Source organism: Vulpes vulpes, chromosome 6 (genome assembly GCF_048418805.1).
Source record: "Vulpes vulpes isolate BD-2025 chromosome 6, VulVul3, whole genome shotgun sequence".
Lineage (NCBI taxonomy): Eukaryota > Metazoa > Chordata > Mammalia > Carnivora > Canidae > Vulpes > Vulpes vulpes.
This window is the reverse complement of record NC_132785.1, coordinates 64,442,246-64,469,494: the sequence shown is the minus strand read 5'-3', so window position 1 is coordinate 64,469,494 and position 27,249 is coordinate 64,442,246. Positions and strand designations below refer to the sequence as shown.

Below are 27,249 nucleotides of genomic sequence, written 5' to 3'. Positions count from 1 at the left end.
GAAATGGCATCATGCTTGCCATAGAGCTGAGGCCATTTTGAATGACAAAACAAAGACATCACAGACAAATGACATTCAGCCCATGTGGAATTATTTTAAGACCAGTCAGAAATTCCAGGCTCTTTTTGCACAAGTTTCTTTTGAAAATCATTTTAATCAATAGCAAAACTGACATTACTGTTTCATAGATTTTCCTCTCTGCCTCTTACCCATGGATGGGTTAGTTAACAATCAACCGAACAGCCACCAGCTTGACATCAGGAGGAAGATGCCTGGAGCACAGATGGTCCACAACCCAGATAATTAGCTTCTGAAGAAGAAACAACATCTAATAAGTCTCTCTGAATGTAGAGTTTGGTTGGACACAGATGGGGCAGAGAACAAGCAGACCTCCTCAAGACTCTTTTTTACCACTTAAAATGTTGGTAGAGCACTGACCCACTTCCTGTAGACAACTACCTACACGTAAGACCTGCAGGGAGGAATCCAAATAAATGTTGTTGACACTCCACCTAAAGGAAAGTCAGCATAACTCCCTACTCCTTAAGTGTGGGACACAAATGGTGACTTCCTTCCAATGAGCATAGGATGGAAGGGGGTGGGGAGAGTGTAATCTTATAATGGAGGAGCCTAATAAACACTACTTTTGCCAGGTGAGAAATGTCAACATCAATAGTCTTAAATTATGTTGATAGGATATGTTGATGTTATGAAAATGACATTTTACCTCTGTTATCTCCCTCCCCAAAACCATAATCCCAGTCAATCATGAGAAAACAAGCAGACAAATTTGAACAGATGGGCATTCTATAGTATGCCTGACCAGTACTTCTCAAAATTAGCAAGGCCATGAAAAACAAGGAACGACTGAGAAACTGAATACCCCAGAGGAGCCTAGGAGACATGGCAACTATATGTAATATGGTATCCTGGATAGGATCTTGGAACAGGAAGAGGACATTAGGTAATTAATAAGGAATTCTGAATAAACTATAGACTTTAATTAATAATAATGTATCAATATTGGCCCATGAATTGTAATAAATGTACCATACATGTTAAGATGTTAATAACAGGGTAGCCCTGGTGGCTCAGCAGTTTACCGCGGTCAGCCCAGGGCATGATCCTGGAGACGTCCGATCGAGTCCCACGTCGGGCTCCCTGCATGGAGCCTGCTTCCCTCTGCCTGTGTCTCTGCCTCTCTGTGTCTCTCATGAATAAATACATAAAATCTTAAAAAAAAAAAAAAAGATGTTAATAACAGAGAAACCTGTGGGGAGGCAGATGGGAACACCGCATTCTACCTGCAGTTTTTCTGTAAATCTAAAACTGTTTTAAGAAATAAAGTCTAGTAGCAATGGTTGTTGTTGTTGTTGTAATATCTGCAAAAATCAACTGAAGACTAAGATGAGACAACCCCATTAGGCTTCATAAGCATTTTCTTCGTTGTTTGGCTTTTTGGACTTTCATCCTTCTGGAGCTCTTACATTGCACCCAGGGCTCTTATCCTATCCACACCGTTTCCGTGTTTCCAAGGACCTTGTCCCTGACAGGCCCGGATGATCTCATTCAGTCTAGGTCACTCTTTACTTCGAGGTCGCTACCTCTCTTCTGGCCATTTCCAAATCTCATCCGGTCATAACACTGTTCATCCAACTCTCTATTACACAGCGCCCCCTGGGCGTCCAATTAATTCAGCATTTGCAAACCGAACGGATTCTCCCTTAACCCACTTTTCTTTCTTGTTTCACTCACAGAGAGGCCAGAACCGAGACTCCTCTTTCTTGTGGCTCCCTGCCTCGCAGTCCCTCAGTTCTGTCAATGCCGCTTTCTTCGGGCCTTCTGTAATGTGTTCTCTTTCGATCCCCGCTGCCAGGCCCTCAACACCTCTGGGCTGCCTGCTTCCAGGTATTCCCTTTCTCTCCGTGTTTTCCTTGCTTCATTCCTCTCCTTCCGTTCCACGCCTCTACAAGAATGTAGGTATTTTCCCAGCCCTCCTCCGGGCAGTTCAGACTCCTCACCATGATGTTGTGTGCGTGCGTGTGTGTGTACCTTTTGTGTCTGAGATACAGAACCGGAGGAATTAGTGGCTTAGTTGTCATAATCTATTTGTAAATACGCTAAGGTGCATACAAAGCCCTTTTTAAGAGCAGCAGCCATTAACTCAGTTCTCTCAGTTTAGATGGACCCCGTGCAGTGACCCAAGAACCATCTCTGAATTAGGTAACAGGAAAAGCTGACATAAGATGGCTGCAGAACTCAACCAAAATAAGACTTGAAAAATGAAGGTCTGAAAAGTCACGAAGCAAACTTCCGAAAGTGTAAGGAAAGGGAGAGACCTAAGAGACGTTGTTTAAGGCCATGTTGCGTGAGGTGCAATAAGGAAACCATCTCACTCGAGCCAGCCAGGAGTCGAACCTGGAATCTTCTGATCCGTAGTCAGACGCGTTATCCATTGCGCCACTGGCCCAGAGACAAGCGCCCTTGGCTCAGTGATGATAGTTCAAGCTCACACTGCAGGGTTTCATGGGACGTGTAGTCCCCTTACGGAGTTCTAGGAACACAGGCGCATTATGGGAGATTGAAGTTCGTCGAAAACTAGATCCCGCGATTGGCGGATCTTACGGAGCCACGTCGTACGTCACGGGTGCAGCCAGCGGATTGGCGGAAAGAGCCACTCCCCACCCCTCGGCCTCCCACTCTGAAGCAGTGGCAGACGCTCTGGTTGTTAGGGCGACTCATTCCGCCTTCCGGGGGCTTTTCTCTGGCTTTGTGATTGGCTGCTAATATCAAGGAATCCCGGCGTGGACGGCGCGAGGGAAAAGATGGCGGCGATGGCGGTCGGAGGTGCCGGTGGGAGCCGCGTGTCCAGCGGGAGGGACCTGAACTGCGTGCCCGAAATAGCTGACACTTTGGGGGCTGTGGCCAAGCAGGGGTGAGGGTCCAGACCTCCGCAAGCGGAATGCAGGCTCCGAACTCGGGGACGAAGAGGGACAGACTAGTCATCCCCGAAAGGCAGGGGTGAGGGGGTCGGAGTGGGTAAGATTAGGGCGGGAGAAACCATTACTCCTTGGGGGAGGATGGGGAAGCCTTAGGCCCTGGAGCGTGAAACAAACAAAGAAAAACAAACAAAAAAACTTGCTGGGGCGTGTGGCCACTGAGCCCCAAAGTCAGGGGAGTTGTCAGGTAAACTCAAAAAGAGGACTAGAGACCTCCAGGGCCCTGGAGAGCGGGATTATAGTCTGAGAATGGGAGAGAGTGTTAGGGGCTAGGGAGAGAAGAGAAACCTTGGAGGGAAGCATGGGCGGTACTGAGGCAAATCTGGATGTGACAGTCTTGGAAAACCGGTGACAACAGAGTAGAAAAGCCACTTGGCGTGGATTTTTATCTTTTTTTTCTTTTCCATGCTTGTGTTTTGGGGAGAAACTGAGGCACAGTGCAGCGGAAGTAAAATGCCCCAAGGCAGGCTGAACTCAGCAGTCCAGTCGGGTGACTGATGGCAGCAGAAAGGGTTGTGCAGGATTGAGATAGCCTAATCCAGTTGCTTGGATCTCTGGGCACTGCTGCTCTCTTTACATGACGATTCTGGGTCTGTCGCGGTTGTAGGTTTGATTTCCTCTGCATGCCTGTCTTCCACCCGCGTTTCAAGAGGGAGTTCACTCAGGAACCTGCTAAGAATCGGCCGGGCCCCCAGACACGATCAGACCTACTGCTGTCAGGAAGGGGTAGGGACCATCCCATATGCCCCTTAATTATTAGCGGCAATAACAACTTCTGCTTTAACAGTGCCCTCATTCTCCTCCTTTCCTGACTTGGATATATTGATTAGTCCTGGGACATAGATAACTCTTGTTTTCTCCTTGCTTACCTGCTAAAAAGCCTTACTCTATTCTGCATCAGGCTATCCCACATCTGTGATAGAAAAAGTCTTTGTTTCTCATCTCTACTCTCTATTCCCTGTTAAGAATTAGAAATTGAACAAGTAAAGTGCTGAACCTCATATAGTTTTGTCTTTCTTGGATGGGGGGAGTGCAGACTGGAATACGCTAATTGTGGGAAAGCTTTCTCCATGGATTCGTCCAGACTCAAAAGTGGAGAAGATCCGCAGGAACTCTGAGGCGGTAAGACTGACTTCTCCACTGGATCTTTCTAGAGATCAGGTCCATAACCTAGCTGGGTGCAGAGAGCAGTTTTTTTCCTCCCATAACTTAGTAAATCTAATATAATGCAATTAAACCTATTTGGGTTGCTAACTCTTAATGTCTTCTTGATCTCCATTTCCAGGCAATGTTACAGGAGCTGAATTTTGGGGCATATTTGGGTCTTCCAGCTTTCCTGTTGCCCCTAAATCAGGAAGATAACACAAACTTGGCCAGGGTTTTGACCAACCACATCCACACTGGCCACCACTCGTCCATGGTATGGCTTGAGGGCTTCATTTCCTGCTGAATATTATGGTAGTCAAGCTGTGCTAGGTACCTTCTTGTTCCTAGCAATTCAGTAAACGGTGCACTTGGCAGAAATGAAATGTCAGTACTGGCTACCACCATCTAAAAGTGGTAAGCAGAGGATTAGAAAACATAGAATGTACAATTATTTCTAGAAACTTATGGCTGCGGGCAGCCCTGGTGGCGCAGCGGTTTAGCACCGCCTGAAGCCCGGGGTGTGATCCTGGAGTCCCGGGATCGAGTCCCACGTCAGGCTTCCTGCATGGAGCCTGCTTCTCCCTCTGCCTGTGTCTCTGCCTCTCTCTCGCTCTCTCTGAATAAATAAATCTTAAAAAAAAAAAAAAAAAGGAACTTATGGCTGCAATAAAGGACAGGGCAGATATTTACATGTGGATATACACAAGATAAGTTTATATGTACATATAATCAGAACTTGGGAAAAACATATAAAAGGGTTAACTTGCAATCTGGATCAAGATAATTGAAGGAAGCTTTCTGGACCTAATGAGTTCAAAATAGAGTTCTAAATAGGGTACTTGTCCACATGCAGTTCTGGATGCGGGTACCCTTGGTGGCTCCAGAGGACCTGAGAGATGATATAATTGAGAATGCACCAAGTACACATACAGAGGAGTATAGTGGAGAGGAGAAGACATGGATGTGGTATGTCTCCTTTTGCTGCCATACAGGGCAAAGGGTACGGGGAGGGGAAGTATAGGGTAGAGCCTGTTGTGTGTGGGGGGGGTCTTCTCCAGCTATGGCGATTGGTGGGCATATGTATTTGACTGTTTTTTTTTTTTTTTTTTTTTTCTGTATTTTACCCTGAACAGGTGGCACAACTTCAGGACCTTGTGTGACTATAGCAAGAGGATTGCAGTGGGTAAGTCTACAAGGGTCCTGGGATAGGTTTCCCTTCTCTGACCTCCTGTGAATAAGAATCAGGGGTTTCAGAGATGCCAGATGAAGTGTGTGCATTTTTGATGACAGTGTACTTCTGGTGACTTTACAGTTGAGATATTACTTTATCAATTTTATAAATATGCAGAATTTTATTTTTTAAAAAAGCTATGTTGTTAGCACACAGAACACTTCATTGTTGTTTTGGGGCAAGGGCATATGTCACTAATAGAATATCTCCAAAGCTAGATTGATACTGGGAGGGATGGCGGGGAGCACCCTTCTAGTTTTGAAAAACTTCCTCTTGGTTCCCAGGAGGAGGGATTCCTTGATATTGACAAAACATTAGGCACTTTGGCATAGATGCCTTAGAAAAACTAAAATTCCTTTTTTACGTCCTCTTCTTCCTCTCCACCTTCAACATAGACTTGACTCCCTTAAACCCAGAAACCTGTTGGAAGCTGACCCCAAAACATGGTTGCCAGTATATCAGGCAATATGGACTTTGCAGTGTCACCATGGAGATGGCATCCTTCAAGAGTTCCCTTTTTAGCTTGTGAATCTTCAGATTGATAATTCTGTCATTCCCATTTGATTTCCTGAAAGTCAGGGTTGGCTTGTGAAAAGTTGTTAGCAATAGCATGCTAAAGGTGAACTATCAACTCTCATTCGAAACTTTGCCTATTCAGAGCATCACACTGTGTTTTATAGTAGCTCTCTGATTTTAGTAGTCCATTGAAGAAGGGAGTTTGAAAGTTGTTGTATACTGTTTAGGATTATCTGCCCACATCCTGCCTGAAACACTATGATTGCTTTTGAAAAGTATCTTTAATAAAGCTGGATATAGTTAAAAAAGAAAAGAATCAGGAGTTTCATGTATACTTGGCTGCTGGGCAGTTTTCTCTCTGCCTCATTCTGCCTTGCTCTTAGGGAGTAAACAGATCTTGCACAAAAAAAGCAAGGAAAGGGATCCCTGGGTGGCGCAGCGGTTTGGCGCCTGCCTTTGGCCCAGGGCGCAATCCTGGGGACCCGGGATCGAATCCCATGTCGGGCTCCCGGTGCATGGAGCCTGCTTCTCCCTCTGCCTGTGTCTCTGCCTCTCTCTCTCTCTGTGTGACTATCATAAATTAATAAAATTAAATTAAAAAATAAAGATTTAAAAAAAAAAAAAAGCAAGGAAAGCCTTTTTGCCTAGCAGTAGGTAACTGGTCTTTCTTTTTCCTTGTGTAGCTCTTGAAATTGGGGCTGACCTCCCATCTAATCATGTCATTGATCGTTGGCTTGGGGAGCCCATCAAAGCAGCCATTCTCCCCACCAGCATTTTCCTGACCAATAAGAAGGGGTTTCCTGTTCTTTCTAAGATGCACCAGAGGCTGATCTTCCGGCTTCTCAAGGTGGGTGGTAGAAGGGTTCAAAAGGTATTCCAGCTAATCCTCTTGCCTTACATATGTATGATGCTTTTTTTCCTGTGGGCCTGATTCTTTTCCTCTCTGGTTTCTGGAGAGCAATTTTAGCAAAGTTGGAGGTCTTGAGAACAAAAGAGGCAAATGGCAGTAGGTGTCCCAGAAACATTTCAGAAGGAACCAGATCTCATGAGAAGTTTGCAGGTTTCATTTAAGATGTTAAAGTGGGAATCCCTGGGTGGCTCAGCGGTTGAGTGCCTGCCTTCCGCCCAGGGCATGATCCTGGGGTCTGGAGATCAAGTCCCGCATCGGGCTCCTTGCATGGAGCCTGCTTCTCCCTCTGCCTGTGTCTCTGCCTCTCTCTCTGTATGCCTCTCTCTCTCTTTGTGTCTTTCATGAATAAATAAATAAAATCTTAAAAAAAAAAAAAAAAAGATGTTAAAGTGATGGGATGCCTGAGTGGCTCAGTGATTGAGTGTCTGCCTTCAGCTCAGGATGTGATCCCAGGTCCAGGGATCGAGTCCCACATCAGGCTCCCTGTGAGGAACCTGCTTCTCCATCTGCCTATGTCTCTGCCTCTCACTCTCTCTGTGTCTCTCATGAATAAATAAATTAAATCTTAAAAAAAAAAAAAAAAAAAAGATGTTATAGTGAGGATCCATGGGCCTGTTTGAGCCAGGATGAAGCTTATACGACATAGGAGGGCTTTATGAGTTTATTGAAGCGTCATGCTATTTTGTTGGTACCTGGAGGGATTTTTGAACTGGAAGACTGCTAGGCCAGGCCTTATTTTATGCTAGGGTTCTTTGGCCATAAACCATAACAATATTCCAGAATCTTGGTTCGAGAACTGCGTCTGATGGTCTGACCTCTCTCACAGTTGGAAGTGCAGTTCATCATCACAGGCACCAACCACCACTCAGAGAAGGAGTTCTGCTCTTATCTCCAGTACCTGGAATACCTGAGCCAGAACCGCCCTCCACCCAATGCCTATGAACTCTTTGCCAAGGGCTATGAAGACTATCTGCAGTCTCCACTCCAGGTCGGTCTACAGTGCAGCGAGAGGGAGCTGTAGGGGAAATGGCTTTGGCAGTAGGTGCCCTAACATCCTATCAAAGCTCAGGAGGCAGTGGGAAAGTTTTTGGTATGCTGGTGCTTTGCCCCTGCCAGAAACTGGCTGGCTAATTTTGCCTTTTTCCTCTCCTTCATCAGCCACTGATGGACAATCTGGAATCTCAGACTTATGAAGTGTTTGAAAAGGACCCTATCAAATATTCTCAGTATCAGCAGGTATAATGTGGGTCTAGGTTAAGTACAGGGCCAGGAAGACCTTGGTGAAGGTGGGATTGGAGCCACAAGGTCTTTTCTCCTTCCCTCCCCAGGCCATCTATAAATGTCTGTTAGATCGAGTGCCAGATGAGGAGAAGGATACCAATATCCAGTGAGTGCTCTTCCCAGAGATATGCGTGATGACTTCTTTATCTGCCAAGTCAGCTTGACCCTTCCCCTTTCTCTCTTAGGGTGCTAATGGTGCTGGGAGCAGGCCGGGGTCCCCTGGTGAACGCTTCCCTGCGGGCAGCCAAGCAGGCTGACCGGCGGATAAAGCTATATGCTGTGGAGAAGAATCCAAATGCTGTGGTGACGTGAGTAGCAACCTTCTTGTTGGGAAGTTTATCAACAGTGCCAGTTTTTTTTTTATTAGTGTCCTCACTTGCATCATCTTTATTTTAGGCTAGAGAACTGGCAATTTGAAGAATGGGGAAGCCAGGTGACAGTAGTCTCATCGGACATGCGGGAATGGGTGGCTCCAGAGAAGGCAGACATCATCGTCAGTGAGCTTCTAGGCTCCTTCGCTGACAATGAACTGTCACCTGAGTGCCTGGATGGAGCCCAACACTTCCTAAAAGGTGCCTCCAGGCTGGGATGTACCAGCTTAAGGGGAATGGATTATCAGCTAGGAAGGCTGTGGCGGGTGTGGGTGTGGGTACAGCAGCCTTGGAGGAGGTGGCAAAGTTTAGGGGAAGGTGGGTGGGACTTGGGGTCAGTTCCTTTAGCAAATGCAATAATCTTTCTGAACCTCAGCGTTCTGTAAAATTTTACAACTGTAAAAATGAGAGGAATGGACTAGATTAGAGATTCTTAGTCTGAGATCTGTGGACTCCCTATACTGACATGATACATACCTTGGGCTTAGCTTTCATCCAGATCTCTAAGAGCTCTAAGACCCCACAGAAGAACCATTAGATCAGAATATCTTAGGGTTTTTTTCCAGTTTTAATCTTGTGTGTCTCTGTAAGTTAACCTAGAAGTAGAATCTCCCATGACAGGGGTTGGAAGTAGGTTGGCCTGGGAATGTGACAACATTGAGCTACCTGGGTCTGTTTTGGGGGTTGTTTTGTTTTGTTTTTCTTTTCAATTTTTATTTTAAGTAGGCTTCATGCCCAACATGGGGCTTGAATGTACGACTCTGAGATCAAGAGTTGTACATTTCACCAGCTTAGCAACTTAGCTAGCCAGGTGCCCCTGCCTGGGTCTATTTGATGTGGGAGCTTTAAACCTTCAGTTAGACATACCATTTTCATCCCTTCGGGACTTATATGATCCTCCTGCTCTGCAGATGATGGTGTGAGCATCCCTGGGGAGTACACCTCCTTTCTGGCTCCCATCTCCTCCTCCAAGTTATACAATGAGGTCAGAGCCTGTCGAGAAAAGGACCGAGACCCTGAGGTAAAAAGCCACTCTCTTCTGGAGAGCTCTTTTCTTTTTAGTCCTCTTTTTTTTTTTTTTTTTTTTTCTATATTAGCATCAACTGTTTGCTTCCACTGGAGAAAATGAAGAGGTGAAGGAAGAGATGGGGATGTGGGAAAGTGACTGAAGTGAAAATATTTTTATCCTTTTCTTTTTATTTTTTTAAATTTTTTTTAAATTTTTATTTTTATCCTTTTCTGTGTCCTGGACGCCCAGGCTTCTTTACCTGGGGGAGTAGATGTCTTGCCTATCTGCTTCAGTTCTTGCTCCGTCTCTTGGGACAGGCCCAGTTCGAGATGCCTTATGTGGTGCGGCTGCACAACTTCCACCAGTTGTCTGCGCCCCAGCCCTGTTTCACCTTCAGCCATCCCAATAGAGGTGGGTTCCTGTGTGGCTGTCCTCTTGACTGGATGGCTGAAAGCTTACTTTGTGGTTTCTTCTTTTGCGATCCTGGGTCTACTCTCTCTAAGCTGCCCTTGCTAGTTCTTGTTCTTGCTTTACCAAGTTGTCTAGAGCTTCTAGTCCCTTGTCATCCACACAACTCCTCCCTAACAGATCCTATGATTGACAACAACCGCTACTGCACCTTGGAGTTTCCCGTGGAGGTGAATACAGTGCTACATGGCTTTGCAGGCTACTTTGAGACTGTGCTTTATCAGGACATCACCCTAAGTGAGTATCTGGGGCCGAGGATGGCATGCTATGAGTATGTTATCTGGGCAACTTATGTAGATGTTTCATTTAGAGTCACAGGGAGCCTAGGAATCAGTGAATGTGGATCTTAGATTACTTGTTTCTCTGTTCACAGAAGACACTCCCCTCAATCCAGGCAAAAAGAAGAGTCACAGAGACCTCAGTTTTTTTCATTATTTTTTTCACACAGGTATCCGTCCAGAAACTCACTCTCCTGGGATGTTCTCATGGTTTCCCATCCTCTTCCCCATCAAGGTAGGAATCACCTTTTTTTTTTTAAATTTTTGTTTGTTTGTTTATTTATTTATTTATGAGAGACATAGAGAGGCAGACACAGGCAGAGGGAGAAGCAGGCTCCATGCAGGGAGCCCGATGCGAGACTCGATCCTGGGACTCCAGAATCACGCCCTGGGCCAAAGGCAGCGGCTCAACCTCTGAGCCACCCAGGAGTCCCAGGAATCACCTTTCAGACTCAGTGGGTTAAGGTGTCACTTTTGCCATTGGTGTTCTGCCCCTTTCCTACTCTCAGGATGATGCTTGACTATGACCCATGTTCTGCTCCCACATGCTCGTGGATCTGTTGCAGGTGTTGAGATGTTTTTATTCCCTTTCTCCTTGGCTGTCCCACATTTCCTCTGTCTATTCTTCTGTCCAGTCTCTACCTTGAGCAAGAGTCATCTTTTAATCTGATCATAATTCTGTACTGCTTAAAACCTTTCAACGGGGATCCCTGGGTGGCGCAGCGGTTTGGCGCCTGCCTTTGGCCCAGGGCGCGATCCTGGAGACCCGGGATCGAATCCCACATCGGGCTCCCGGTGCATGGAGCCTGCTTCTCCCTCTGCCTATGTCTCTGCGCCCCTCTCTCTCTCTCTCTCTCTCTCTCTCTGACTATCATTAAAAAAAAAAAAAAAAAAAACTTTCAACGATTTTGGGGCTCCTGGGTGGTCCAGTCAATTAAGTGTCTGACTCTTGGTTTTGTCTCAGATTGGGATTTCAGGGTCCTGAAATTGAGCCAAATGCTGCTGTTGGGTTCTGTGCTAAGCATGGAGTCACTTGGAATTCTCTCTCCCTCTCCCTGTCCTTCCAGCTTGTGTGTCTCTCTCAAATAAATGAATCTTTAAAAAAGGAAAAAACCTTCAGTGACTTCTTACTGCCTTCAGGATAAAGATTTAATATTGTAAGACTCGGTGTGATCTAGTTTTAGCTTGTCTCTTCAGCTACTATCTCCTTGATTACATTGTGTCACCCCTGTGGACCTTCTTTTTTTTTTTTTTTTTTTTTTTTTTTTATTGAACTATAACGAACAGTGTTCTGTTAGTTTCAGGTATACAACATAATAATTCAGCATATCTGTACATTACTCAGTACTCATCAGGATTCTAATACAGTCTTCTTTCCTGCCTCAGGTTTTCACACTTTTCTCCTTTGCCTGGAAAGTTCTTTGTTCATCTCTTCACCCAGCTAACTTATCTTCCTGGTCCCCTTAAACATTCCTCGTCTGATAACTTTCCCTGACCAACAGAACTAGGTTCGAGTTCCCTCTCATAGGTGTTCTTGTAGTGCATATCCTCTGCATGTTCATGGCCCTCATCACACTTTTGATTTTCTGTTCAATGTCTGATTGTGAAGTTCTGATTATTCATTCTGAAAGACTTCAAATAAACTTTATGAGGATTGGAATGTCAGGTTTTATCCTTTTCTCTCCACGCTTAGCTCAGTAGTATATTGCCATATACAGTTCGTTAGTTCTACCTTAAACTTGTCTTTCTTCTTGCAGCAGCCCATTACAGTACGTGAAGGCCAGACCATCTGTGTGCGTTTCTGGCGATGCAGCAATTCCAAGAAGGTGTGGTATGAGTGGGCTGTGACAGCACCAGTCTGTTCTGCTATTCATAACCCCACAGGCCGCTCATACACCATTGGCCTCTAGCCCTGCCTACAGTGTTCAGAGCCTTGGAATCAGCTTAAAGTTCCGCTCCTGAAGCACAGAGAGTGCAGCACATCTGTGGGCTGTGATTCCCCTTGCCTATCAGAGCGGAGCATTTCAGTCTGCTTTCCTGCCTTACAGCAAGGTGGGCAAAGGATGAGAATTAATTGCAGGGCTCAGGCCACCAACCTGTAAAGACTTCAGGCCAGGGAGGGAGGAATTTGTGCTGGATCTGAAGTTACTCCAGCAGGCACTCAGCCTCAAGTACTCCCTGGAATAGCCCTGAGAACATGTGGATTAAACACATTTTCATCCCTTTCCCTGCCCATCTCTGTTTCTGTTTTGATGGTTTTGTGTGGGAGGAAATACAAATAAAGTGAAGTTATCAGCCTTTTCCTGCTCCAACTCTGCTGCCCTGTGCCTTTGCTTTCTCACACCTTACTTAAACCTAGGCATATTCAGATCTGTGCTTTTATCCAAGACCCAAAGGATCTTTGTTCTGTATATAGGAAGCTTAATGGCCACTCTTGGACTCTTGGGTGTAGGTCTTTGGGACCAGCTGCAAAGAGGTCCATTAAAATCTGTGATTAGGCTTTTCTCTGGGGAGAAAAGATGGCCCTTGTGGAGAAAGATGGGAGTAGTGAGTGAAGCCAGCTTCCCTTCCACTTTCCTGAGCTGCTGCACTGCCAGCTACCTCTTGGGAGGAAAACTGGAAGCCATTCAGGCACCTCCAACAAGAAGCCACCTATTTTATTTGAATAAAGTCACAAGGTTAGAGTTTGAAGTTGTAAGAGTGCCAATTCTCCATTTTATACAGGAGGAATCTGAAACTGACACAAAGATATATAATATTCAAATCAAGACTGGAACACAGATCCTCTCTGTGGCTCTCTCAATGATCTAACCAGCTATGTTTTTTTTTTTTTTAATTTTTTTTTTTTATTTATGATAGTCACAGAGAGAGGAGAGAGGCAGAGACACAGGCGGAGGAAGAAGCAGGCCCCATGCACCGGGAGCCCGATGTGGGATTCGATCCCGGGTCTCCAGGATCGCGCCCTGGGCCAAAGGCAGGCGCCAAACCACTGTGCCACCCAGGGATCCTAACAGCTATGTTTTTGTCAGCTAATATATTGGGCAACTAAAGTGTGAGGATTCTGGATCCCCTTGGAACGTGAGAGTGGACATCAGTTCCTTCTCTTTCTGGTTAGAGGGCTGAGTATTGCTGTACCCAAGGAGTCACCTGAGAAACTTCCAGGTTTACTTTTGCAGTGCGAAGTGTGTAGCTGTGCTCGCTTCGGCAGCACATACACTAAAAATTGGGAAGTGTGTAGCTGTGGGACCAGGCAATAACCACAAGACAGTGTGAAATTAGACAAACGTGACAACACTTGTGTTTTCCCGGGTCCAAGCACAGAGGGTAAGAGGAGATAGTTGGGAGGGCTGCGTGGCCAGCACGCTCAGAAGGGGAAAGTCCAGCCCGACATCCTTCCGGGCGGCGTGAAACAAATGCAAGTGCTCTCCGCGAGGCTGTCGCGGATGAGTACGACACGGGACCCTTTTGGGAAATCAAGAGTAGAGAGTAGCAAAGAAGTCCACCGTACCTCCTCGACACCTGGAGCCCGGGAGGGAGGCCGCAGGGTCCTTGCTGGTTCTTTGCCCGCCTTCTCCGCCTTCCGCAAGTCATCTAACCAATGAGAGGGCGATGGGCGGCCGCTTTTAGGACGCTTCCACTCTCCGAGAGGCCAGCCAATCGAGGGGAACTTAATGGTTGCTAAGAGACATTTGAGTTTGGCTCCACCCATGCTCAGGGTTTTGGCCAATGAAAATCTGTACTTTGGACTGTTGCCGCGAAACCAGGGAGATTAGTTCCACCGCCTGAATGTTTCGGCGCCTGCGCAGTTTGGGGAAAGTTCTGGAAGACCGCGGAGCTGCCGCCATTTTGCGGGAAGACTAGCAGCTCGGGCTGCAGTGCCTCTTCTACTGCTGAGACTCTGGAAAATAGCCGTACTTCGCGCCCTCAACACTCCCAAAGGAACGGCGGAAACCGGGGACCCCCCCTGCGGGGACCCGGAACTGGTGAGAAACCCCGAAACCCGGTCCCCCGCGACGTCACCAATGCGTGACGTTGCCGCACGGCGCCTCCCCTTGACGTCACAGGCAGAAAATGGCGTCAAGAGCAGAATCAGGCAAACTTTTAACAAAATATTTTTGCTTACTTCGGTCTGGAAGTGTTCGCCACCTCAGCGTAGCGAACTGTAGCCCGCTGGCATGACTTTAGGGATCGGTACCCTCTTGGCTCTCTCTCTTAAAGATGATGTTGTCCCAAGGATCCCAGTGACCGCTCTTTCCCGGTCCCAGCCCTGACTTTCGGGGTCGCCGGTACCGGGGCGCGGGGGTGCAGGGAGCATCGACCCACCGCGGTTTGAGAGGGCTCGTAGGATCGGTTTTTCAGCTCTTAGTGCCACCACTCAGAGAGATTAGGGAACTCTGAGAGACTACTCAGTCTTCAGTCTCTGGAAGGCTCGTGTTGACTGTGTTGACCTCTGGGCTTTTCCCTGGTCCCGTTTTTTGACCACACGTTCTTTGGCGGTACAGGATAGTTAGACCACATAGAAGGTTTTAGCATTGGGACATTGGCCCTCGCAGAGATGGTGCCAATCATTACTTACAGGACCACTTTTTAAAAGTGTAGCCTTGGCTTGTTGCACAGCACGGGGATTGTTTTACCTTTCTCCCTGTTCCTGTTCCAAATTAAGCTGCCTTCAGTTTGGAGATGTTTCTGCCCAGCTGCCTGGACGCATCACCCTGTGGGACTCAGCGTGTGGTGAAGTTTGCCTGAACTGAGCGGACAGTGGTTCTTCACTGTCCTTTGTTCCTTTAGCAGTGAGGCCTAAGTGCTTGCTGGGGTCTTGACTGTGCGATGACAAAGTCCAGGCACTTGCATTCATTGTGGGCCCCCCCAATGGAGTTTTTGGAGCCAGGGGTGGAAGTAGGCTCTATAGTGTTTTAATGGGTGGGGTTGATGGACTTTGACCCGTAATTTAGGACATAGGAAGAGTTTGAAAACTACCAATTTGAAAATACATAGTATTTGGGACTTTACTGCTTCTAGGGTGTCTGAAAAGATATGCCAAACCCAGTGAGATTTCAAGTTTCAAAATGTGCTCATGTTATGTATGTTGGTGCTTTAAATAGATTCATTCATTTCTGAGTACCTGAGTGAAAAGTTTTCTTTGTAGGTGGTGTCACAAGAACTGTCAACTTAAGTGAAAGTTCTTGAGCATGTGTGTGTTAAGTTACTCCTACCCTATAGTAGCAGTCAACAAAGAGCAGTTATTGAAATCAGAAGCATTTCGTTTGGTGAGGAAAAAGCAGATTTTAAAAAATAAAAAGGAGCTGGGTGTATGACTTGGCACCTGGCTGGCTCAGTTGAAGAGTGTACCACTCTTGACTTTGGAATTGTAAATTCTAGCCCCACGGTGAGTATAGAGATTATTTAAATAAAGAAATACTTTTAATTCTCTTAGGAAGGACGTTAGGTTTGAGGAGAATAACTACCATGACTTCAAGTGCTTTAATGAAACCTCAGATGCGAGGCCTTCTGGCCAAGCGTCTGCGATTTCATATCGTTGGAGCCTTCGCTGTATCCCTGCAGGTTGCAGCTTTTTATAAGTTTGCTGTGGCTGAACCAAGAAAGAAGGCACATGCAGATTTCTACAGAAATTAGGATTCCATGAAAGGTTTTGAAGAGATGAAGAAGGCTGGTATCTTTCAGAGTGCAAAGTGAATGTGGAATATAAAGAATTCCTTTGGGTTACGTTTCACTGAAGCTTGACTGTCCTGTGTTCCTGAGCTATGAAACACGAACACTGGGTTATGGAATACTTTCTCTTAATAAACAACTAAAAAATAAAAAATAAAATAAAATAAAGAAATACTCTTAGAGAAAGAAATACAGAAAACTTTGTATAGACTTGGCAGCCATTATGACTGGAAATAAAGGAAATGATAGATTGAAACCTCTTATTTTTTTTTATTTTTTCTAAGATTTTTTTATTTATTGGGGCAGCCCCGGTGGCTCAGCGGTTTAGCCCCGCCTTCAGCCTGGGGGCGTGATCCTGGAGACCCTGGATCCAGTCCCCTGCTGCCAGGCTCCCTGCATGGAGCCTGCTCCCTCTGCCTCTCTCTCTGTGTCTCTCATGAGAGAGACAGTAGAGTTTAAGACATTAGACTTCAAATAAATATTTATTTATTTATTCATGAGAGACTTTGGGACTGACTGGTGACTGACACCACGATTGACGTAGAGATTACGTAAAAATAAAATCTTTAAAAAACCCAAAACTAGACATCTTGGTATGCTGTGTACTCTTCTTTTTGAAATTTCCTTTAGGGCTAAGTTATAAAGCACAGGAGAGAGAGGTGACTGATAGAATTGATGAGACATTAGACTTTGAGGCAGGAGACCTTAATCAGGAGTCAGCTCTTCGATTTAAGCTTTGAGACTCTAGGTAGTTCACAAAACCTCAGTTTTTTCATTGTGCATTGGACCTGATAACTGCTTGTAGCATGTATTACCTTTGACTGTTATATAAATATATCATGTTAATTATAATAAGTAGTTGAGTTCACTGCTTTTTTTTGTTGATGTTTAAGATTTTATATTTGGGGGCAGTCCTGGTGGCGCTGTGGTTTGGCAACGCCTGCAGCCCGGGGTGTGATCCTGGAGACCCCGGATCGAGTCCCACGTCGGGCTCCCTGCATGGAGCCTGCTTCTCCCTCTTCTACCTGTGTCTCTACCTCTCTCTGTGTCTATGAATAAATAAATAAAATCTTAAAAAAAAAAAAGATTTTATATTTGGTGTGACTGAGTGGCACTCAGGTTAAGCATCTGCCTTCAGCTCAAGTCATGATCCCAGAGTCCTGGGATCAGCTTGCATCAGGCTTCCTGCTCAGCGGGGAGTATGCTCCTCCCTCTCCCTCTGCCTGCTGCTCCCCAGGTCTGTGCACTCTCTTTCTGTGTCAAATAAATAAATAAAAATCTTTGATTAAAAAAAGAAGATTTTAAAGTAATCTCTACACTCAAAAATGGGCTGGATGGGATCCCTGGGTAGTTAAGGGGTTTAGCGCCTGCCTTCAGCCCAGGGCGTGATCTTGGGTTCCCTGGATCAAGTCCCACATCAGGCTCCCTTCAGAGCCTGCTTCTCCCTCTGCCTGTGTCTCTTCCTCTTTCTCTCTCTCTCTCATGAATAAATAAATAAAATCTTAAAAAAAAAATGGGGCTGGAACTCAAAACCACGGGATCAAGAGTTGCAAGCTCCACTGACTGAGCCAGCCAGGCACCCCAGGTTCACTGGTTCTTACACACACCTATTTGATTTTGATTTGGTTTCTATTTTAAGTCTTAAATTTGGCTCCAGGTAATTTTTGTTTTACTCTTTCCAAGAATCTTGTTTCTGTAACAGGCTTAGTTTGGTGCCTAGCAATATCAGGTACTATGGGAATGATAAGTCATATTTTTACAGGACTTATTTGATGTTCTTACTTTTATACTCCTCTTTTATTCTTTTTTTTTTTTTTTCTCTTCTCTTTTATTCTTAAATCACCAAAATAGGCTATGGGCTCTGAGCGCAACAAGGACAAACCACACCATTGGATGATGGATCAGCTGTTTTGTTTTTGTTTTGGTTTTGGTTTTTTTATGAGAGACAGAGAGAGAGAGGCAGAGAGGCAGAGACATAGGCAGAGGGAGAAGCAGGCTCCATGCAGTGAGCGCGATGTGGGACTCAATCCCGGGACCCCAGGATCATGCTCTGGGCTGAAGGCAGACACTCAACCACTGAGCCACCCAGGTGTCCCTGGATCAGCTCTTTCAAAGAGGACAAAGCTGGGGTGTCTGGGTGGCTCAGTCTGTTAAACGTTTGCCTTTGGCTCAGGTCATGATCCCAAAGTGCTGGAGTCAAGCCCTCAGTCAGGCTACCTGTCCTCCCTGCTCATGCTTTCTTTGTTGCAATCTGTCACTCTCTCAAAGTCTTTTAAAAAAATAAAGAGGACAAAGCTCTTGTGGATATGGAAAGTCTAATTGTGACCAGCCTCCTTTGCACAGAAGTTCTTCAGATTAGCTGGAGTTGTTTTTATTTATTGAGGTATTGAGGTATTTGTTTATTGAGCTTTGTTGCAGTATAATTTGCATAAAATTAAGTTATGTACATTAAAGTGTATAATTTGATGGGTTTTGATATTTAAACGCCCATGAAACCATCACACCCCAAAAGTTTCTTCTGCCCTTTTGTGATTTTTTTTCCTGCTAGCCTCTCCCCACCTCTTCATATCCCTAGGCAACCACTGATCTGCTTTCTGCTTTCTACAGGTTTGTGTTTCCTAGAATTTTTTCCTATAAATGGAAGCACAAAAAGTTTATACTTTTTTTTTTTTTTTGGTTTTATTTCTTTCACTCAGCATAATTATTTTGAGATTCATGCATGTTCTGTATATTGATAATTCCAGACCAATATTCTGTTGATTTTGTTTGATATCATCTGCTTTTCTTATTTGACAGGCATGTGGTAGACAGACTTGGTAAAGATGATTGCTAGGTGTGAAAGCTTGAGGGAGGCATGAAGTCTTACTCTGCCTGCCTAGACAGGTTTCAAAGTGGAATTGATTAAGCCTGTCTGAATCATTATCTTTGAGTTACCTGAATTGTAGTTGGTATTGTATGGGACATGCTTAACGATGAGTCCCTTAATTATTGATGCTTGGGTGGGGGGTATGGGGAAGAGCTTAGGGCAGGTCTGCATTCTGGTGTTGTTTTGTCTTGTTCCTAATTTTTTAGTCTTGCATCTTTACTTTTTTATTGGGAATATGTGCTCATTTCAATGATTTAAGTTTAAACCAATTATTTATACAGAATTTTGAATTGTAGAATGGAGACCTAGTGTCCATTGTCAAGTGAATAGTAAATTTGAGTGCCAACACTTTTTCTTCACAGGACAGGGTCTGTATTGTATTTTGTTTCTATCTATTTTCTTTCTTTCTTTCTTTCTTTCTTTCTTTCTTTCTTTCTTTCTTTCTTTCTCTTTCTTTCTTCTTTTTTCTTCTTTCTTCTTTCTTCTTTCTTTTATTTATTTAAGACAGAGAGAGAGAGAGAGAAGCAGAAGCAGAGGGAGAAGCAGGCTCCATGCAGGGAGCCCTACGTGGGACCCGATCCCAGGGCCCCAGGATCACACCCCTAGCTGAAGGCAGCGCCAAACCGCTGGGCCATCAGGGCTGCCCAGATATTTTCTTTCTAGACACTTGACCTTTTCTAAGCCAGAGCAAAACACGTTCAGATTTAAAATGTGCAAAAATAAATGTAGAGTGAGCAACTGCCTGGAAGATCCCTTTGGAATTCAAGAATTCTGAAATCTGTTTCTTGGAGAAGGAAGGGATGTGGGGTGCCAAAGGGGCAGAAAAATAGGTTCTTATATATCCATGTCCTCTCCTCAGATCTGTTACGATGGCGTCCGATGACTTTGATATAGTGATTGAGGCCATGCTGGAGGCTCCTTATAAAAAGGAGGAGGTAATATTCCCCATCTCACTCCTGGAATTGGGTTAGTTAAGAAGAAGCAGTTATAGATCATCAGTTTCAACATTTTGTAAATCCTTTTTTCCTGCTTATTTATTATTTATTATGTATCGTTGCTACTCATAAAAGTTATAGTTTTTTAGTAAGCTTCACTCTCCAGGCTCTAATTCTAAAGACATGCTGGCAGAGAGGGTCCCAAAGCTGAGGGGTGGGGGTGGAAGAAGGTTGGGGGGGGTGGGCAGAATGTTCTAGGAATAAGTGCTTTGCTCATAGCTATCAGTGACACAGTAGAAAGTCAGTGTATCTTAGACCTAAGTAATTTCTCACTCTCCTGGGGAATAGATGTCAGTGGAACCAATGTCGGGTAGCTAAAGTTTGACATCAAAATCTGTCACTCTGATCTTTTCTTTTCAGGTAGTTTCCTCCGTTCTGTTATTCCCTTTGTTAGGAGACCCAGGTGGTCAGGAACGGGCTGGATAATTGCGAGCTTTGATTTCATAAGCTTTCTTCTCTGTCCACTTCTGTTCTTTTGTTGCCCAATGGAACATGTGCGTCTGCCACCTTGTACCCTCTGACATCTTTCCTGGCAAACCTCTCAGGATGAACAGCAAAGGAAAGAGGTTAAAAAAGATGGCCCTGCCAATACCAGCACGAGCACCATGAGCACCAGTGGTGGTGGCACCAGTGGGAGCAGCGCTAGTGGGGACTCAAGCAAGTGAGTGTGGCATAAAGAGATGGGCTGGCAACTTGGGCAAGGGAGGCAACCGTGTCCATCGGAGAAATGGCCAAAATAGGGAGGCAGTTGCTTATAAGACTGCTCATTTTTAATGCTGGGTCCTGGGAATCATGTTGACTTGGTTTAATGGTCTTCTGGCCTTCACATTCCAGCATAGACTTGTGGATCTGTTCTAGCATCATTGTTTCTGTTGAATAAAATAGTGAGGGGCTCCTGATTTGAAAGCAGCTGCTTTTACTGGGCTTTGGCAGGGGGTGAGGTGGGAAATGGCCACTTTAGATGCCACACAGCATTCAGGGCTGTGTGCAAGTTGGTGTTGCTGTGAACTCCTGCCACTCATCCTAGGCTTTTTGGTCTTTTACTGCTGTTCCACCCTGGTCTTTCCGTCATTCCTTTTCCTTGGGGGAAAGCATAAAACCTCCTTAGTCATCAGGATTTTTCCCCTTCTTCACAGGAAGAAGAGGAGTCGGAGCCATAGTAAAAGCAGGGACAGGAAGCGCAGGTGAGTCAATAATGCTGGGGGCCTTTGGGTTTTGAGGATCCCTACAAAGGGAAAGAGGCCCTACAACAGGTTGGTTTGTCCTGTAGTGAACTCAGTAGTGCCCTCCACTTGTAGTCGTAGTCGAGACCGGGACCGGCATAGGCGGAGAAGCAGCCGAAGCCGAAGTCGAGACCGGCAGCGTCGCCACCGCAGCCGGAGCTGGGACCGGAGGCACAGCAGTGAGTCACGCAGTCGAGACCGGCGGCGTGAGGACCGCGTGCGCTACCGGAGCCCGCCACTTGCCACTGGGTACCACCTTTTGCTAATACAACAGCTTTCATGTGGTAGTCTGGGTAAAACCGCTGTGCAGTGGTTCCTACATGCAGGTGCTTCCAGCCTGATGTGATGGGCAGGAGGGAGGGAGACCTTGTTACTTACAGGGGTGGTCTTGAGAATTCCCATGTGAGCTGAGGTGCCGGCATCTGGTCTTCTCACGATGGAAGACTGAGCCTCAAGCCAACATGAGTGAAGTTGGATGACAGGATTTTCTGTTTGTTCTCTGTTCTGTAGGCGCAGGTATGCACACAGTAAGAGTCCCCATTTCAGAGAGAAGAGCCCCGTCAGGTGAGTTCATGATGAATGCTCTTCTAGACCATGAGGTATGAATAGAAAGCCGTTTGAGCCAGAATATAGGAACATATAGTACCTGAGGAGGTAGCTAGAGAACAGTGACCGTGTTTTGGGAGCGGGTGTCTCAAATTGTGCTCACTCTCTAGGGAGCCAATTGATAATCTGAGTCCTGAGGAGCGTGATGCCCGCACAGTTTTTTGTATGCAGCTAGCTGCCCGCATTCGGCCTCGAGACCTGGAGGACTTTTTCTCCGCTGTCGGCAAGGTAACCTCCCTGACCTTAGTTTTCTTCCACGTACCCTATTTTCCATCCATCCTCCTTAATGCCCAACTCAGGATTTCCTTCTTGGCGGGATTAGGTTCGTGATGTCCGAATCATCTCAGATCGGAACTCCCGTCGTTCTAAGGGCATCGCATATGTGGAATTCTGTGAAATCCAGTCTGTGCCCCTTGCCATTGGGCTAACTGGGCAGCGGCTGCTAGGAGTGCCCATCATTGTCCAGGCTTCGCAGGTGAGCAGGTTGCAAAACTGACATGAGAATATGGGCTTGAAGGGAGGAGGTGTGGGATGTGACTCATCAGTTTTTTCTTGCTCAGGCTGAGAAAAACCGGCTGGCAGCCATGGCCAACAACCTGCAGAAGGGCAGTAGTGGACCAATGCGCCTTTATGTGGGTTCCCTACACTTCAATATCACTGAGGACATGCTCCGGGGCATTTTTGAGCCCTTTGGCAAAGTGAGTAGAAAGTGATGGAAACTTCTAAAGGGAATTGGAAAAAGTGGGGAGGGTAAGTGTACGTACCTCTTCATTCTGTCTGACCACGATTAACCCACAGCATCCATCAGAACAAACGTATGGGTCTATGTGGGGACAGTTAGACTCCATCTTTGCATTCAGTATTCAGTACACCAATGAGTCAGGCACCATAAAATCAAATAACAGGGCTCATACTAAGGTAAGGTTAGTCAGAAAAGGTGTTTTGGAAGGAAGTTGCCTTTGTCTCTTTTTTAAAAGATGTGGAGGACAGCCCAGGTGGCTCAGCGGTTTAGTGCCTGCCTTCGGCCTAGGGCATGATCCTGGAGTCCCAGGATTGAGTCCCACATCGGGCTTCCTGGATGGAGCCTGCATCTCCCTCTGCCAGTGTTGTGTCTCTGCCTCTCTCTCTGTGTGTCTCTCATGGATAAATAAATAAAATCTGGGGATCCCTGGGTGGCTCAGCGGTTTGGCGCCTGCCTTTGGCCCAGGGCGCGATCTTGGAGTCCCGGGATTGAGTCCCATGTCGGGCTTCCGGCATGGAGCCTGCTTCTCCCTCCTCCTGTGTCTCTGCCTCTCTCTCTCTCTCTATTTAAAATAAATAAATAAATAAATAAATAAATAAATAAATAAATAAATAAATAAATAAATAAATAAACTTAAATAAAATCTTAAGAAAAAAATAAATTCTTAAACAAGTAAATAAATAAAATATAAAAAAATAAAAAGATGTGGAGATTTATAATTGATTGGCTACAGAGTTAGAGGTAGAACAGTCAGGCAGGAAAGGTCAAGAGTACGAGTTAGCCAAAGATTGTTAATAATTTCTCTCTCTTCTACAGATTGATAATATTGTCTTGATGAAGGACTCAGATACAGGCCGTTCTAAAGGTTATGGTTTCATTACGGTGAGTCTCTGGTCTTTAACTCTGGAATTTCAGTGTGGGTTTGTCCACCTGTCTGATTTTGCAGCTTAGCTTCATCCTCCTCCTTTAGGAACTTTCTAAATAATCTATAAGGGATCCCTGGGTGGCTCAGTGGTTTGGCGCCTGCCTTTGGCCCAGGGCGCGATCCTGGGGTCCCAGGATTGCGTCCTGCGTCGGTCTCCCTGCATGGAGCCTGCTCCTCCCTCTGTCTGTGTCTCTGTCTCTCTCTATCTCTATGTCTATCATGAATTAAAAAAAAAAAATCTTATTAAAAAAATGACCCATAAGGCCTGGTGCCTGCAGCTTGGACTAGCCTTCTGCCCCTTGAGATGAGTGCATTGCTTGAGATTTTGACTTTGCTCCTACACACTGTTAGTGGCCCTGATATGGGGGTGTCCTGGAGGTCAGCCAGCTTCCCTGGTGCTGCAACGTGCTCTTTGGGTAATAGAAATGATTTCAGGCTACAGCTAGGAAGTTGGGAACATGAGGGAAGTTAGGTGTGGGCTTTTATAGACATGTTTCATGGAATTAGTATGTTTTCATGATAAGAGCAGGAGTAGGGATTTTTTTTTTCTGGCACTACTGAGTTTCTCCACTGAGAAGTATCTTTATGTTCAGAGACCACTATAGGGAAAATAGTGAGAATGTCTTACCTTTTCCTAACACTCCCAAGAGAATTGCTTCCAGTTCCCATAACTGGTTCTTCTGTGTGACTCCAGGCTGAGGACTGGCTGCCAGCCACAGTGTCTTATAGAAGCTGATATTTTTTGGGTTCAGTCCGGGCAGCATACACCCCCACAGTTGCCTACAGGGCAGAGGAGAGGTAGGTTGTGTTTGACCAGGGGTACTGATCACTTCAGAAGTATCCAGTGAAGGCAGGCCACCTATACCACCTGCTTAGGAATTGTCAGTACCACGTGCCAGGCCCTAAGGCAGGAGCTACCAGAGGAAACAAAGCCAGCTCTGGTGTTCATGGTGGCAAGAACCTCTTATAACTCCTTGTGTGACTCGGATGCAGAAAAGCTTTTGTGAGGCCTTTTTGCTCTTGTGTTGCTGCTTTTTTTGTCAACACCCTTGATACTTCAACAGCAGTCTGGAATCTTCTCTATACGCGGCTGCTCTGGTGCTGCTGGACAATAGAGCTCTCTGTGATCAACAGCACTGGTATAGGCATAGGGGTGGGGTGCGGTCTTGCTCTCTATTCCAGGGTGCACTCCCTCCTACCATTGGGCTCTGGGGTTTCAGATTCCTACTTTTTGACTGAGAATTGAAACTGATCAGTCCTAAGGGTGTAAATAAAAGCCCAGGAATCTTGACTCTCAGCCTGTCGTACTTCCATTTATATGCTCACTTGTGAAGCAGCTCATAAGTGTAGGCCACCCTAAAGATAACAGACTTTTTCCCTTTGTTGGGTTCTTAGTGGAGCTGGAAGATTGCCATTGAGTCCGTTGGAAAAGGTTCTTGTCACATGATCATTTTGGAGGGATGAGGCTCTTAGGTCACACTCCCTAAGACAATAATTTGTGCCACAGCGAGCATGCATTTTTCCTGGGATAGCAGGACTAGGCAGTGGTAGTGGGGGTTGGAGAGCATGTCTGTGGTCAGTAAGTGACTGATAATGGCCTGTGTTTCTTGTAGTTCTCAGACTCCGAGTGTGCCCGGCGGGCCTTGGAACAGCTGAATGGCTTTGAGCTTGCTGGTCGACCTATGAGAGTTGGCCATGTGACTGAGCGACTGGATGGTGGCACAGATATCACTTTTCCGGATGGGGACCAGGAGCTGGATCTGGGATCGGCAGGTGGACGTCTGCAGCTCATGGCCAAATTGGCAGAAGGTGGAGCGAGTTTCTCTGTAGAGTGAAGAGCGTGGGGTTGAGTTTTAGATCCGAGATTGGGACTTAACACCAACTTTTCTTTCCCTTTTAGGTTCTGGAATCCAGCTGCCTACCACAGCTGCAGCTGCTGCTGCCGCAGCCCAAGCTGCTGCCGCCTTGCAACTAAATGGGACAGTTCCCTTGGGGGGCCTGAACCCTGCGGCTCTGACTGGTAGGCTTGGACTTGGGAGAGGGAGGAAGGGTTGGAGCCCGGAAAGAAGGAATGATCTGTGCTCAGTAACTCACTGTGCCTCTCTCTCTCTCTCTCTCTCACAGCTCTGAGCCCAGCACTGAACCTCGCTTCCCAGGCAATTGCCTCCCAGTGCTTCCAGCTTTCCAGCCTCTTCACCCCTCAGACCATGTGAGTCTCAGGGGCTGGCTCAGTTAAGTCACTGGTTACTTTCTTTCCTGTGGCTTTCCGTTTACCTCTTCTCCTTGCCATAGGTAAATCAGTGGCGCAGTACACTGCCTCCCTGTGCCTCTGGGTCCTGCCACTCCCTTCTCCACATCTACCCTTCCATGGCCCCTTCTCCATTTTATGGACCAAGCCATCCTGAGGGTGTGGACATTGATCTGCGGGAATTTGGGGCCACCCTTAGACTCAAGAAGAGCTCCTGCCCAGGGCCCATTGGGACTGGACTCTGCTGAGCAAAGCCACTAGTCGAAGAGGACAGAATCTGCACCTGCATTGAGCACCTGTCTCTCCACATATGTCATCTCCTGGGATGACCTTCATTGCTCTTCCCAACCACCTCTTAGTGATTCCTTGATTCCTCCCCCATTGGGAAGGCCATAGGGCATTAATTGAAGGAACTAACTTCTCTCCTTTTCCTGTACTTCTACCCTACAATCTGTTGAGGGAAACCCTTAAGACCTCTGGTGTAAGAGGACTTTGGAGTTTGGGGGGCGAGCCATGAAGGTGCTGGCTTGTTGCCGCACAGGCCCTGGAAGATGGTGTGGACATGCACATTGTGAAGCCTGCCTTAGGCCTCAGCTTGGGGCCAGAACTGCTACTGTGGGCTCAGCATCTTGCTGGGAGGTGTGGGAATCATCTGTCCTGCCAGGCATTTTGGGTGTCTTCGGAGCATTCAGGAGTTTAGTGAAAGGTGGGGTACCTTTCCAGTATATGTTCCATCTTCCTTTGTATAGTTGTCTTTCCTCCCATGTCCTTCCTGTGGCCCAGGGTGGGAGGATGGAGAGGAGGCTGCTACTCTGCTATTTCCCATGTGCCTCTACCATGGGCTCAACCCCACCTGTGAAAGCTGCTCCTGTCCCCTACCTGGGCACATGTGAGCCCTCTTCACTGGATTTTATACCCTTGTGTCTGTGTATATAAGATATATATGTATATGTATGTATGTGTATCTGTGTGTACACACATACATATATATGTATAAACTTTGTATAAATGGCAAGCTCCACTGTTTTTGGCAGCTGCTGCCCATATGTATGTGGTCTCGGTCAGTTGGTGTGTTTGATGTTAATAACTTCTCATGAGCCAAAACCGTGAATGGTTCTAGGGATATAAAACATTTATAATGCCTTTGTATTTTGTCCCTTCAATTTTACTTTATCTAACCTTCTCTAGAAATTAAAATGGACAAAAGGCACACACTTGGATAGAGTTCCCCATCTGTCTGCATTATACACTCGGCCCCGTGGGTTTCCTCCATATGTCTTCATCTTAACTATTTCCTTTTTTTCCTCCCTCTCCTCCCCCAATCTTAAATTTATTTCCAAACCTACCGTGCCCAGCCACTGGGCGCACCACCAGGCTGGACTCTGCCTAAGGACAGATCTTGTCTTTCCACCAGATGGCACTGTGACAGTAGCACATTCTGCACCCTCAGCTAGAGGTGTTTCGTGATCTTGAGGAGCTTGAGTACCAAAGAAACCTAAGCTCCCCGTTCTGACCATTAGCCTCTGTGTCCGTCTTTGGCTCTGTTATGGAACTCCCAGTTCAGTATCCACAGGAGTTTGGGCATCGAGGCTCCCCAGGCCTGAAGTCTGCTGTTCGTCCCCTCAACTCTTGCTTTCCATGTATAGCCCTTCTTGGGATAGCACAGGGGATAGCACAGGCCTGGGACCAGTGAATTCCAGAAAGCTGAGTATTCCAGGAATTGCCCTGATGAAGGGGATACACATTGTCCTCCACCTGCTTTGTA

General features: G+C 46.1%; 2 protein-coding genes and 1 non-coding gene across 7 annotated transcripts; 2 read left to right on the top strand and 1 right to left on the bottom strand.

The window, feature by feature from the left end:
• The first annotated feature begins 1,811 nt into the window (after window positions 1-1,811).
• On the top strand, window positions 1,812-12,521 carry PRMT5 (protein arginine methyltransferase 5). 4 transcript variants are annotated; one of them, XM_026007508.2, is made up of 17 exons: window positions 1,812-2,935; window positions 3,607-3,725; window positions 4,036-4,121; window positions 4,285-4,419; window positions 4,999-5,111; window positions 5,279-5,328; window positions 6,576-6,739; window positions 7,629-7,790; window positions 7,961-8,038; window positions 8,131-8,189; window positions 8,269-8,391; window positions 8,480-8,655; window positions 9,366-9,475; window positions 9,781-9,874; window positions 10,052-10,168; window positions 10,380-10,444; window positions 11,967-12,521. In XM_026007508.2, the coding sequence occupies exons 1-17, from the start codon at window positions 2,826-2,828 to the stop codon at window positions 12,117-12,119; spliced, it is 1,914 nt and encodes a 637-aa protein (XP_025863293.1). In that variant the 5' UTR covers window positions 1,812-2,825; the 3' UTR covers window positions 12,120-12,521. The 4 variants fall into 4 exon arrangements, with proteins under 4 accessions (XP_025863293.1, XP_025863294.1, XP_072617296.1 ...); XM_026007509.2 differs by having other exon boundaries at window positions 2,699-3,021; XM_072761195.1 differs by lacking the exon at window positions 11,967-12,521 and adding an exon at window positions 11,174-11,322 and having other exon boundaries at window positions 2,699-2,935.
• On the bottom strand, window positions 2,398-2,470 carry TRNAR-ACG (transfer RNA arginine (anticodon ACG)). Its single transcript has one exon. It is a non-coding gene; the product is annotated as a tRNA-Arg (tRNA).
• Window positions 12,522-13,952: 1,431 nt separating the features above from the next.
• Window positions 13,953-26,627, top strand: RBM23 (RNA binding motif protein 23). Of its 2 annotated transcripts, XM_026007506.2 has the most exons (14): window positions 13,953-14,192; window positions 19,605-19,680; window positions 20,286-20,401; window positions 20,877-20,924; window positions 21,039-21,212; window positions 21,474-21,527; window positions 21,680-21,797; window positions 21,892-22,044; window positions 22,130-22,267; window positions 23,128-23,193; window positions 24,850-25,045; window positions 25,137-25,256; window positions 25,361-25,445; window positions 25,529-26,627. In XM_026007506.2, the coding sequence occupies exons 2-14, from the start codon at window positions 19,615-19,617 to the stop codon at window positions 25,530-25,532; spliced, it is 1,338 nt and encodes a 445-aa protein (XP_025863291.1). In that variant the 5' UTR covers window positions 13,953-14,192; window positions 19,605-19,614; the 3' UTR covers window positions 25,533-26,627. The 2 variants fall into 2 exon arrangements, with proteins under 2 accessions (XP_025863291.1, XP_025863292.1); XM_026007507.2 differs by having other exon boundaries at window positions 14,006-14,192; window positions 25,361-25,585.
• The last annotated feature ends 622 nt before the right edge of the window (window positions 26,628-27,249 follow it).